This window comes from Molothrus ater, chromosome 8, assembly GCF_012460135.2.
Source record: "Molothrus ater isolate BHLD 08-10-18 breed brown headed cowbird chromosome 8, BPBGC_Mater_1.1, whole genome shotgun sequence".
Taxonomy (NCBI): domain Eukaryota; kingdom Metazoa; phylum Chordata; class Aves; order Passeriformes; family Icteridae; genus Molothrus; species Molothrus ater.
In genome coordinates this window covers 22,063,202-22,074,947 of record NC_050485.2, presented here as the reverse complement: position 1 = coordinate 22,074,947, position 11,746 = coordinate 22,063,202, and the positions used below count along the sequence as shown (strand labels likewise).

General features: G+C 57.9%; 1 protein-coding gene across 2 annotated transcripts in view; it reads right to left on the bottom strand.

Annotated features, from left to right (window-relative positions):
- Positions 1–11,746, bottom strand: part of SLIT1 (slit guidance ligand 1) — a 60,664-nt gene that overhangs the window by 5,915 nt on the left and 43,003 nt on the right. For both annotated transcript variants that reach the window (XR_004980447.1, XM_036385636.1), the window contains exons 5-28: positions 11,063–11,134; positions 10,853–10,924; positions 10,362–10,433; positions 9,875–10,038; positions 9,333–9,480; positions 8,753–8,824; positions 8,429–8,500; positions 8,252–8,323; positions 7,986–8,129; positions 7,650–7,813; positions 7,511–7,534; positions 6,925–7,069; positions 6,713–6,787; positions 6,343–6,486; positions 5,940–6,083; positions 5,667–5,833; positions 4,481–4,613; positions 3,518–3,586; positions 3,082–3,153; positions 2,787–2,858; positions 2,477–2,548; positions 839–1,002; positions 377–501; positions 74–171 (exon numbers count right to left, since the gene is read on the bottom strand). Coding sequence is in view for 1 of the 2 variants with exons in the window: in XM_036385636.1 (XP_036241529.1) it covers positions 74–171; positions 377–501; positions 839–1,002; positions 2,477–2,548; positions 2,787–2,858; positions 3,082–3,153; positions 3,518–3,586; positions 4,481–4,613; positions 5,667–5,833; positions 5,940–6,083; positions 6,343–6,486; positions 6,713–6,787; positions 6,925–7,069; positions 7,511–7,534; positions 7,650–7,813; positions 7,986–8,129; positions 8,252–8,323; positions 8,429–8,500; positions 8,753–8,824; positions 9,333–9,480; positions 9,875–10,038; positions 10,362–10,433; positions 10,853–10,924; positions 11,063–11,134 (2,556 nt within the window). In the remaining variant the exon portion in view is untranslated. The remainder of the gene's footprint in view (positions 1–73; positions 172–376; positions 502–838; positions 1,003–2,476; positions 2,549–2,786; positions 2,859–3,081; positions 3,154–3,517; positions 3,587–4,480; positions 4,614–5,666; positions 5,834–5,939; positions 6,084–6,342; positions 6,487–6,712; positions 6,788–6,924; positions 7,070–7,510; positions 7,535–7,649; positions 7,814–7,985; positions 8,130–8,251; positions 8,324–8,428; positions 8,501–8,752; positions 8,825–9,332; positions 9,481–9,874; positions 10,039–10,361; positions 10,434–10,852; positions 10,925–11,062; positions 11,135–11,746) is intronic.

The following is an 11,746-nucleotide window of genomic DNA, read 5'->3' as shown; positions in this document are numbered from 1 at the left end:
TCTCCATGGGAGGCCAGGGTCCCATGCTACTGCCCAAACACCCACCTTTCTTGGGTTCCTGTCCAGCACTCACCTGAACCCAGCTCCTTCCCCCTCCTGAGGCTGGCAGGTCCCCCCGTTGGCACAGGGGTTGGAGGAGCAGCCACCGAGTGGCACCTCGCAGTCACGGCCCTGGGGAAGGAGGGAAAGGTGGGAGCGAGGAGGTGCCACAGCAGCTGCCCAGCTCTGCCCATCCTGCTCAGCAGGGTGCTGTGGCACACAGGGAGGGTAGGTGGTCCCACAGGCAGCAAGCCCCAGGGGCATGGCAGAGGCTCTGCTCCCCTTTCCTCGGCAGGGACATGTCCCCATGCACTGGGGACCCCTGGGAGCAGGGTACCTTGTAGCCACTGGGACAGGCGCAGCGGTAGGAGCCAAGGGGGTCATTGTGGCAGGTGCCCTGGTTCTGACAGGGGCTGGAGAGACAGGGGTTGCACTTGGCCTGGACGCTCAGGGCAGGTGGGCCTGTAGGAGGGGAGGCACGGAGATGATCATCAGTGCATCAGTGTGAGGAGTGATCAGAACATGTCCTTTTGTGGGCACCAGTGGGGGGGCAGAGCCTCTGGTGTTGCTGGGAGCAGAGCCTGTACAAGGGGCTTTGCACCAGGCAATGGGACAGCCACAGGTTTGCTCAGTCACCAGGGAAGTGCCACCAGTCAGGTAAGAGGACGGAAGCAACCTGGTCCCCCTCCTCCACAAGGCAACTCAACAGCTGAAATCTTGGAGCCACCCAGACTCACAAAGCATTGCTCTGCTGGGTGCCCATGGGAGGGTATGGAGAGACAGCATGGGCACCTCTCACCTTGGCACTCAAATTTCTTGGCAGGGGTGGTGAGCAGCAGCTTCCCTTCCATGTCGGGGGGCCCAGCACAGCGGGCAATGCCAGGCTCCTTGTAGCCCGTCTTGACCCAGCTGGAGAGCCAGCGCAGGTTGCAGCTGCAGTACAGGGGGTTGGCCCCGATGGCTCTGCATGAGGAGAGGGGCAAAATTGCACCTGGTGCCACACAGAGGGAACTGGGCACAATTCTCACTTGACTGGGCTGCCACATGATTGGCAAACCAGCGCTCCTCCATCTCTGGATGCACCAGAAGTGCTGCCCACAATGGGAGGTCTGGGACACACACAGCCCCACAATGCTGTCCAGTTAGACCACCCTGCTGCCAGACCCACAGCCCATGCAGTGCTCCGTGCTCTGCCCTGGGGCTCTCTATTGCCCACACAAAAATTCTTGGCAGTCCCTCTCCAGTACACAGGCAAAGCTGCCTGGGGCCAGCAAACTGGGCTAAGTATCCTGAGGCCATGCAGAAACAACAGAGCCTGCATGGGAGCTGCAGGGCCAGCCTGGGCTCTGCTGCACAAGCCTGCAGGACAGAGACACAGGAGTGGGCTGGTGGGAATGAGCAATGGGTCATGGCCAGAGTTTGTGCAGACAACACTGAGGGAAAGCAAGGAACTGCTCTGGGAAAGGAGAAGGAGGATGGAGGATTGCTCTGCACCACAGCAGAGAAGGGTACAGAAGCAGTGGATGATGTGGCAGGTGGAGGGCCTGGATGTCTCTTTGAACCCTCCTTGACTGCAAGGGTCAGCAGTGATGGAGGGCTGGTGTGACAAACACATGTGACAAAAGGAGATGGCAGCCCAGAGGTGAGGCAGCAGGGACAGCAGATCTGCTGGGGCTGACTAACCTGGTCCTACAGCACCCACAGCACCAGCTGTGACACAGCTCAGCCTGTGGGAACTGGCAGTGCCAGCTGTCTGCAGTGAAGGCAGCACAGCCAAGGGAAATTGGAGCAGAGCAAGCAGTGTTTGTCCCCAAAAAAACAAGGAGGCTATGACTGGGTATCAAACTGCTCTTTGCAGAGTGAAGGAACAGCCTGAGATGCCCAGGATGCCAGGAGCAGGCAGCTGGGAACAGCTTAGTTAAGAGACAGGGAGGGAACTAAAAAGACACTGTGAGCAAAGTTAAACCCTGGCCCTGGGTGGTGGGTACAGGGCAGAGCTCCTGGGGTGCAGACCCACTCAAAGAGAGGCTGAAACACCACCACTGGCAGGAGAATACCTGATACTAACAACACACTGGTGTGTGTCAGAGCAGCCCCTGCCAACCCACAGCTGTGACACTACTTTGCATGGCTTTACCTACATTTTGGGGGACCCCAGAGATCTCGTGGGCTGGGGAAGGACCCCACACCACATCCACCTAAGACCACAGGGACATCCCAGCAGCACTGGGAGACGCAGCTGCACACCTGGATCTGAGCATGGGCAGCAGGTCACAGCACAGCACTATCCAACAAATCATGTTGCAGGTACCAGCCCAGAGAAGAGGGGAGAAGGCAGCTCACCCCCCAGGGAAGCCAAGCTCAGCCCTGTAGTTTTTAAAGATCTATGGAGCCTGCATCCAGCCCTGAGCCCTGAGGAGTGGGAGGAGATACTCACAGGTGGGACAGGGAGGTGACATCTGCAAAGATGCCCTCAGGGAGGCTGGAAATGTCGTTGCCATGGAGAGACCTGCAGAGAACAGAAGGTCCTGCAATGCCCAGGGCTCCAAGGTGGGCAGCAAGGACCGTGGCCCCACCACATTGTCACTGTTGCAAATGCACCGTCTGCTCTGAGGGCAGATGAACCTTCCTGTGCTCCCCCTGCCCAATCGCATGCACCCAGCTCCAGGTGGGCACAGGGGACAGAGGGACATGGGCAGCAGCAGGGAAGGGCCCAGCAGAGCTGTGGGCTGAGGGCAGGTACTCACAGCAGCCGCAGGGAGCGGAGGCCCTCGAAGGCCAGCGGAGGGATGCACTGCAGGGAGTTGTAGCTGAGGATCCTGTGGGAGGGAAGCAGGCAGCACAGCCATGTGTGGCGTAAGAAACACTCCCTGGGCTACACACTGCCCCTGCTGAGCTCCATCTCAAAGCACAGCTTCACCCAGCAGAGGGTGAAGGAGACCCTGGTGTCCCCAGCACCCCCCAGTCTTCAGGGTCCCCTAAAACAGCCCACACAACTCAGCTGGGCTGCGGCCCTGTGTGGCACTGCAGGACCTCACTTACAGGGTGGTGAGCTGGCTCATGTTGGTGAAGGAGGAGTTGCTCAAGGAGCTGATCTTGTTGTTGCTCAGATCGCTGGAAAAAAGAAACCCCAGGGCTTGGAGCCAGCAGGGCCCTGCCCCCTCCTACTGCTCCCCAGCCTGCTCAGCTGCAATGGGGTGCAAACAGCAGCAGGGCTGTCACACAGGGTGATGGCAGCAATGCCGTTTGTCCCCCCTCTGTTCCATGCCTGGCACCAGGTGGTGACCAGCCAGAGGCTGAGCATTGCTGCCAGTCAGTTGTGTTCCAGAGCAGAAGGGGGACACAGAGGGATGTCAGGGGTCCCTGCACACTGCCAGACCCCTTCTCAGGATCACACACCATGGAGACAGCCCCTGCCCTCACCCACAAGTTCCAGCAGTGCCTCCAGCTGCCTGGGCTCCTGCTCCTGGCTACTTACACAAGCTGCAGATACTTGAAGGTGGAGAGCTGCCCCGGGACCTGAGTGAACTGGTTTCCATCCAGGTAGCTGCAGGGAAGAACAAAAACACCTCGGGGTGACTGAGAAGCAGAAGATCCCTCCCTCTTCCCCCTCTTTCTCCTCTGACAACACAAACTTCAGGCTGCAAGAAGCATCTCCAGCATCACCTCCCTCCTGCACCCAGGGCCCAAGGGGCTCTGAGGGGACTCCTGGGCTGGCAGGGGAGCTGGTGTGTCAGTGTAAGAGCACACCTGGGTTTGCAGGCATATCCCTGGGGACACTCTCCCAGCAGCCCACGTGTGCAAGCACAGCCAGTGCTGCGTTTACACATCTGATGGGAGCGTGGGAAGCTGTAACGCTCCCAAGGCATGTGTGAGAACGTGAGAGATGGAGCAGGATGCAGAGAGAGGAGGAGTGTGCAAGACAGTGGAGGGGGCTGCGGGGGTGCTGTGCATATATATGTGTGTCCAACCAGTGCCTGCACCCCCTGCACACAGGACTTGCTGCCATCCCTCATCCCACATGGGCACAGAGCCCCTTTCACAGCAGTGGGCATCACGGAGCCTGCACATCCAGCTCTGGCATGCACATCTGAGCTTCTGGGCTGCATGGGGACCACAGCTACAGGCGGTTGTCCCTCACTGTCCCCTCCCGAGGGCCAAAGACAAGAGTCTCAGCTGCTGTGTGACAACACCTCTTGCACAATACCCTTGACTGCCCCAAATCGTCAGAGAGACTCTTGCTGAGCCACTTGCTGGTGTTGGGGCTGGACAGGATACCTTGGATGGGTCAGGTCCTACCCCCACTACCAGGCCAGGATGGGAGTGTGAGGAGGAGCCCAGGAGTCTCTGCCCTGCAACCCCACAGCAGAGGCCCCTTGCCCAGAGCTGTAAAGTTGATGGAGGGTTAGAGGGAGAGCTTGGGTACTTGCCCACTACTCACAGCTCTGTGACATTCTTGGGGATCCCCTTGGGCAGGGCCTTGAGGTGCTTGTTGCTGCAGCGGACAACTGTGTCGAGACAGGTGCATTCCTGTGGGCACTGTGGCCGGGGGATGCAGGTGGTCTCCTCCTTACCTGCACCAGGCATGGAAAGCCACAAAGTCACTGGGGTCCAGCCCTTGGGTATTGTGTAAGGCCAGATTCAAAGCCAGCCTAGGATGGCTCCCCTCCCATGCCAACCATCCTACTCTACCCCCAAAGCAGGGTGTTGCAGGCAATATCAGTCAGGAATTAGCAGTGCAGGAATTACTCCTGCACCCAGAAATCACCTGCCCCACTGGTGTGGATACAACCAGCCAGCTCAAGGCTGATCAAATTTTCACCATTTTCATGCAAAATGCAGTCACAGGGACAACACAGATAAGGGCACAGAAGCAGGGGCTCAGCCCTGCAAATCCTCCTGAAACATCCTCCTTCACCCATGTCCCAGACACAGGTTAGATGGAGCCTATGCTGAGCAGCCAGAGCAGCTGGCATTGCTCCCCTTCCCTGCCGTGATGCTGGAATCCTGCAGGAAAGGCACTCCTGGGACAACCGTATGCTATCTCGCACTGCTAGGAAAGGCGCAGGATGCAACCCTTCAGTCTTTGACGGGGTGGAGGAGGGAAAGCAGAAGAAAGGATGGTTTGTTTGTAAATATTTTCCAGAGGGCTCAAAAGCTGTTCTAAATTTAAGAAATATATATATATAAAAAGAAGTTTTTCTCCCCACGCACACTCCCTGTCTGCTCCATCTGCCCACCGCCAGCTCCGGTGCATGTGCAAGGCTGAGAAGGGAAGGAGCAGGATGAATCCCAGCGGGCTTTGCCTACACCTCTGCTTCTGTCAGCACCCAGGGCACAGTGTTTGCCAGCATATATATGACCCACCTACATATAAAAGCCTCAAGGTGCAGTGGGTGCAAACTCCTCTTCTGGCTTCAGAGTGGATATTTGAATGCCCAAGGGCTGAGTACCAGGAAGGGAAACTCTTGTATCATTAGGGGAGGGCATTCGGCCCCCTGAGCGACTGCCTTGCCACATGCACATCCTGGCAGCAAGGATGGTGCTGGGACAAGGAGCATGGTGTCATCCTGGGAGGAGCAACCTCGCCTCCCCTCATCCCTGGTGCTGCAGGGCCCATGAGTTACCTTCCTCACACCTGAAGTCAGGGAAAGCCACATCCTGGAGCGGGATCTGCCGGAGGAAGTCAGGGTTTTGGCACCGAGGGTTCCCTGTCACGATCTTCCTCTTGCGCAGCCAGTCCCCCAGCCAGGCCAGCTGGCAGTTGCAGTTGAAGGGGTTGGCGAGCAGGTTCCTGCACACGGGAGAGAGCACAAGGGCAGCACCTGAACAGCCACCAGGCAAGGGCACCTGCAGCAACGTGCACCGGCTAGGGGCATCCCCTGGGGCCCGGGACATACAATGTGGAGAGGGACTGCAGTGTGTCAAAGGCGCCTGGTGCAATTGTGCTGATCTGGTTGTCGTACAGGGAGAGCAGGCGGACGTTGCGCAGCCCTGTGAAGCTGTCATTGTGGATGCAGCTGATGCGGTTGTTCCTCAGCATCCTGCAGAGGGAAGAGAACAAGGGCACCTACAACACAGGCAGGCACCACGGGGGAAACCCACCTTAGCAGTGCTCAGGCTGTGCCCACCTCAGTGCTGGGCAGCAGAATGAGCCTGAGCAAGTCCCTGAGCAGAAAAAACCTGCCCCACCCAGCACTGGATGCAGCCAGCTGGTGGGCAAGGCATCCTGGGCTGGCCCTGCAAGGAGGCAAGGAGTAAGGACATCCCCATCTGGGTGCTCATGGAGGAGAAGGGACTCACAGTGTCCTCAGCCCGTCCAGGCCCCTGAACATGCCACTGCGCACAGACTCCAGCTGGTTGACAGTGAGGTGCAGCTCATTGACAGACGACGCCCCCTCAAATGCCCCATCCTCGATCTCTGACACCTTGTTGTTGCTGAGGTTGCTGTGAAGAGGGAAAAGCAGGCTGGGATGAGGGCTCTGCCTTGACCTCATCCTGAAATCTGCCTTCCCCAGATCCCACTAAGCACCCCCTCATGCCAGTTGTTCAGAGGATTCTCAGGCTGGGACATGCCCTCCATCTCATGTCCCAGTCTGCCCTGGCATCAGGACCCCATGTGCCTTCCCAGCCCTCGGCACTCCTGACATGGCTGTGCCTTCCCAATACTCACATTTTCTTCAGATGTGGGAGTTTCTTGAAAATGCCAGTGGCCTCCAGGATGGAGATCTCATTGTTGTTCAGGCGCCTGGAGTGGGCAGCAGGGAAAAGAGCTCAGGACATGCCTGCAAAGTACCTGGTACAGCCCAAACCCTGAGCCAAACCCCAGTGCCAGAAAGGTGCCTGCTGCAGGAAGGAAAGCAGAGTGAGAGAGGAGACTCTTACAGCTCCGCTGTGGACTGTGGGATGCGATCTGGGATCTTGGTGAGTTTCAGGTTGGAGCACTCGACCACACCAGATTCACAGCGGCATTTTGGGGGGCAGATCACGTCACTGTTGCATTCACTGTTCAGCTGGTAATCCTCTGTCCCTGTGTGATGGTGAAGGCAGCGTGGGCTCCCACAGGCAGAGGTACAGGGGAGTGTGCCTCCCTCCTCTCCCTCTGATCCTCCCACTTGCCCATCTGGTCTCATTTTCCTCCCTAGCTCCCTTCATTCCAGCCCTTGTGCACATATTAGTTTTGTCCATACCCAAAGAAGCTTATCTACAAGGATATTTTTCCTGGGTACACGGGGCACTGCCCTGCCCACCACCCTCCTCCAAACAAAACTGGACCCTGGGGACACTTCTGCACCCATCCAGGTAATGGCAGGATGGGAGATGCCACAACACATCCTGGTACTCAGTGGGAAATGAAGTGTGGTTCTGCTGAGCCAGGCCATGGGTCTGTGGCACAACACCCCCACAGTCAGCCTGGCTAAAAGGGCACCATGCACACACCCATGCACATGTGTGCAGCTCCTCTGCTCACCTGGGATGAAATACTGCTCTTTGGCTGCAGGAAAAAAAACAACACATCAGCCCTCTGAGTGCACAGACACCAGGCTGGGACAGGGCTGGGGACAGCTGTGCTGCAGGATGCCTGTGACAGGGCTGGGGACAGCTCTCACCCGAGCAGCGGAACTTCTTGCTCTTGATCTGGCCAATGCGCTTGTTGGCCAAGCGCCGGGGGCTGGCACAGCGGGCTCCACTGGTCTCCACGGGGTTGGCACGCAGGAAATCTGCCAGCCACTTCAGGTTGCAGTCACAGATGAAAGGGTTCTGGGCCAGGTGCCTGTGCCAGGGACAGCGGGTGACACACCACCAGGAGCAGTGGGTGACACACTGCCAGGGACAGCAGGTGACACACTGCCAGGAGCAGGGGGTGATCAGCAGCTCCAGCCCTGGAGATGCTTTTCCCCCAGAGGCTCTCCTGCCCAGCCACGGGAGCTGGAGTGAACACTCACAGAGTCTGGATGGCCCGCAGGGAGGTGAACGTGCCTTTGGCCAGGCTCTGGATCTTGTTGTCATACAGTGAGAGCAGTGAGAGGTTCTGCAGATCCTGGAAGGCATCAGCCCGTACACAGTTGATCTTGTTTGCATTGAGAAGCCTGGCAGGGAGGGAGGGATGTGAGTCTGGGGACACCCCTTCACTGCACCATGGGTGCTAGGGACCTCAGTCCTGCTTCCCTGTGTCCCTGAAAAGCATCCCACACAGCCATTGGTGCCTTACAGCAGCTGCAGGGCAAAAAGTCCTCCAAAGACACCCTTAGGGAGGTCTGTGATCTTGTTGCCATACAGCACCCTGGGAAAGAAAGGCTGGTGTGAGAGAGCTGGAGGGACTGGTGTGGGCCATGGTTAAGGGGTACAGCATCCACCCCATCCCACCCACACCAGTGTAGACACTTACAGGGAGTTCAGTGAGCGCAGCCCCTGGAAGGCGTCAGGGGCGATCTCCGAGATCTGGTTGTTGCTCAGGTCTCTGAAACCCAAAGGGAGAAGGTGGCCTGGTCCCCTCTTCTCTTGTCCCATGTCCTCATCCTTCTGCTCGTTCCAGTGGACCACCCCCAAGACCCAATATACAGAGCTGGGGTTATCCAAGACCCCCTCCCAGTGCTGCCATATGGGGCACCCGTGTCACAGCAGGTGCCCCACGTCTGTCAGCTCTCAGCAGTGGCCAGCAGGGTGAAGGGTGCTGGGGTTCAGGGTGAGCTGGCAGAGGCTGCACACTTACATCCTCCGCAGCTTCTTGTAGGGTGAGAAGGCTCCTGGGGGGATGGACTTGATGCCGTTGAGTTCCAGGCGTCTGCAAAGAGAATAGGGAGACATGAGAGCTCTAGGACTTGGCAAACCCCAGAACCCCACTGACAGAGCTGGGCCTGCAGGACTCCTAAGGTTGCAGTAAGTTACCCCACAGGAGTGGAAATATTCTGCCCAGAGATAACTTGCATCCTGTGGCTGGGGCTTTCTCCATCAGGGAGAGGTGCCATGTGTGGGGAAACCATGGTGGCTGGGGTGGAGGAAGCACCTCTCTTCCTCAGGACCTTGGGTTTGGGGGTGGCCTGCTGCCTCCCACATGCTTTCTGCACTGTCCCAGCAGGGGCTCTGCACCGTAATTGGATTCCTCTAAGGAGATTATTTCTCTATTTACATTTTTAATGCAGCTAAATCCAGGGCTAAATCTGGGCAGAGGGAGAGAAGGGCAAGGAAGGCCTGCTAGCCTACGGAGTGGCTGAGCTGCAGGGCTTGCTCCTGTGTTCCCAGTGCCTTGAGCCACCCAGAGCCCGGTGGTGATGGTGTGGGGCCATACTCACATCTCTGTCATGGTCTCGGGCAGGTTGGCGGGGATGGCCGTCAGCCCCTTGCCCCGGCAGTCCACAATGCCATTGCTGCAAGTGCACATGGCTGGGCAGGAGCCGGAGGACAAGCTGCAGAGCTGGGCATGTGCTGAGTCCGTTTGTCCTGCCAGGGAAGCAGCCAGCATTGGAATTGCAAAAAGCTGAGCCAGGCCAGTATGTGGCAGCAGCCTGAAGAAGGGATCCTGTGACAGCTCAGTATACAGGGACAGTTCATGGCACCCCTGAGTGGGTGCATAAGATCTTGGTGCACCCCAACCCCCTGCAAAAGCTCCAAAGGCACAGACTGATGTACTGTCACATGGATAGGGTGGCATTGTCCCCATATTGTCCCCTCACCAAGGACTGTGCTGACCTGAGATGAACTCACAACATGTGTTCTGAGGCTCTGAGCTGAGGCACATGGCAGGGAGTGGAGATGGGCTGCATTGGTGGCAGAAGCCTTGTCCCCCTGGCCCATGTCCCTGCCCTGGCACCCACCACCTCCTCTGCCCCCTCACCGGAGCAGCTGAACTCGTTCTTTTGGATCTCAGCCACATTGAGGCCGCGAAGCTGGGCGGGAGCAGCACACTGGGTGAAGAGCCCGATGGTGGGGCGCTGGCGCAGCCACTGTGACAGCCAGGCCAGGTGGCAGTCGCAGAAGAGATGGTTGGAATGCAGGCGGCTGCAGGCAGATGGATGGAGCTGTCAGCAGACACAGGACAGCTCCTGCCCACCCCATTGCCCTCTGGATACCCCAGCCTGGCTCGTCCCAAAGGCTGGGGGGATTCAGAGGGAGATACAGAGGGGCCAAAGTGCATCTGTGACAGTTGCCAAGGCCGCCTTGCTTGGCAGTACTTGGGGATGCTCTGCAGGGGTGTCCCCTCCGTTCCCTCACCATGGTGCTGTCCCAGCACTATTGAGACACCAGCACCAGCAGCAGAGCTGGGGACATCCCACTCTAGCCTAGGAGGCCACTCCCACCACCACCACGGCCCTGGCACTCACAACGTCCGCAACTTGGGCATGTGGTTGAAGCTGGACACAGGAATTGAAGTGATATTGTTGTTATTCAGGGTCCTGCAGGAAGACAAAGAAGGGCAAACAGGCAAAGAAAGTCAGGGCAGACAGGCTGTAAATAGGCACGTGAGATGGTCTAGGTGGCACTAATCCCTGGGAGCAACCTAGCACAGGGTGAATGGATGGAGGACTACAGGCTGGGGACAGCCCAAACCCCCAGCAGGACTTGCTGTCCTTCCCAGGCATCTCCTCTCCACAGCCAATGGCACCCAGGTGGCCCTCAGGGGCAGGATCAAGCCCTGGAGCACAGCTCTGCAGCAGTTGTACCAGAACCCTGGTCAGCCCCTGCTCATGCCCAGGGAGAGATGGCATGCTGGGGATGTCCCTGCAGCTCCTCAGTGAGGGGGGACACTCAAGGACACCCTCATCCTGCATGGGGTTGCAGACTGGAGGCTCCAGCCTTGTCCCCAGTCACTTACAGGACCTCCAGCCCCCGCAGGGCACGGAAAGCCCCATCCTCAATGCAGCTGATCTGGTTCTTGTCCAGTTGCCTGCAGGAGAAAGGGAAAAAAAGGGAGAATTGTTGGGACAGCCCAGGCAGGGAGCAATCAGTGCTCCTGATCTTCTGCTGCCTGCTGCCACTGGACATGACCCCAAACTCCCGCATGACCAACACTGCCAGGACTCACAGGTTCTTGAGGTCAGTGGCCCCACGGAATGCTTTCCTGGGGATGGCCTGGATGAGGTTCTCACTCAGGTCCCTGCAGAAGAAAGAGGCAGGAAGGCAAATGGGCAGTGCCTGCAAAGTGTGATGTCCCGTGGGAGCAGGGCATCCACAGGCAGGGGCACGCCCTGGCACTCAGTGATCCCTCGGGGACTCTGACAAACTAATTTGGCTCAGGTCCTTGGCTGACCAGTGTTCTGCTGGCTGTCCTGAGCAAGTCTGACTCCATCCATGGTGGCTCAAAGTAACTGGGGCTCCCTGGGCACTGCAGTCCCTGGCTCTGACAAGCAGAGCTGACTGGCACAGCTCTGGGAAAACCCTCCATACTTAAATGCTCTTTGACTGCTATAATTACAGGTCCCTGCTGATTAACTGGTAATTACACTTAGTGGCTCCAGGAGGCATTCCCATGGAGCCTGACCTGCACTTCAGAGGGTACAAATAATCGGGTCATTATTTACTTCATCACTGTAGGATACTGTCTGTGTAATCACCTGCTCTGTAATGCCAGGGCATGCCAAGCCAGCAAGGGCTCTGTGTTGCAGGGCTGGCAGCAGGTCAGATCCCCTATCATGCCTGGGCTGGCTTTTAAAGACTATGAAGACCACAAATCTCACTGCAAGCAGGGTCTGGGTAGACTGACTCAGCT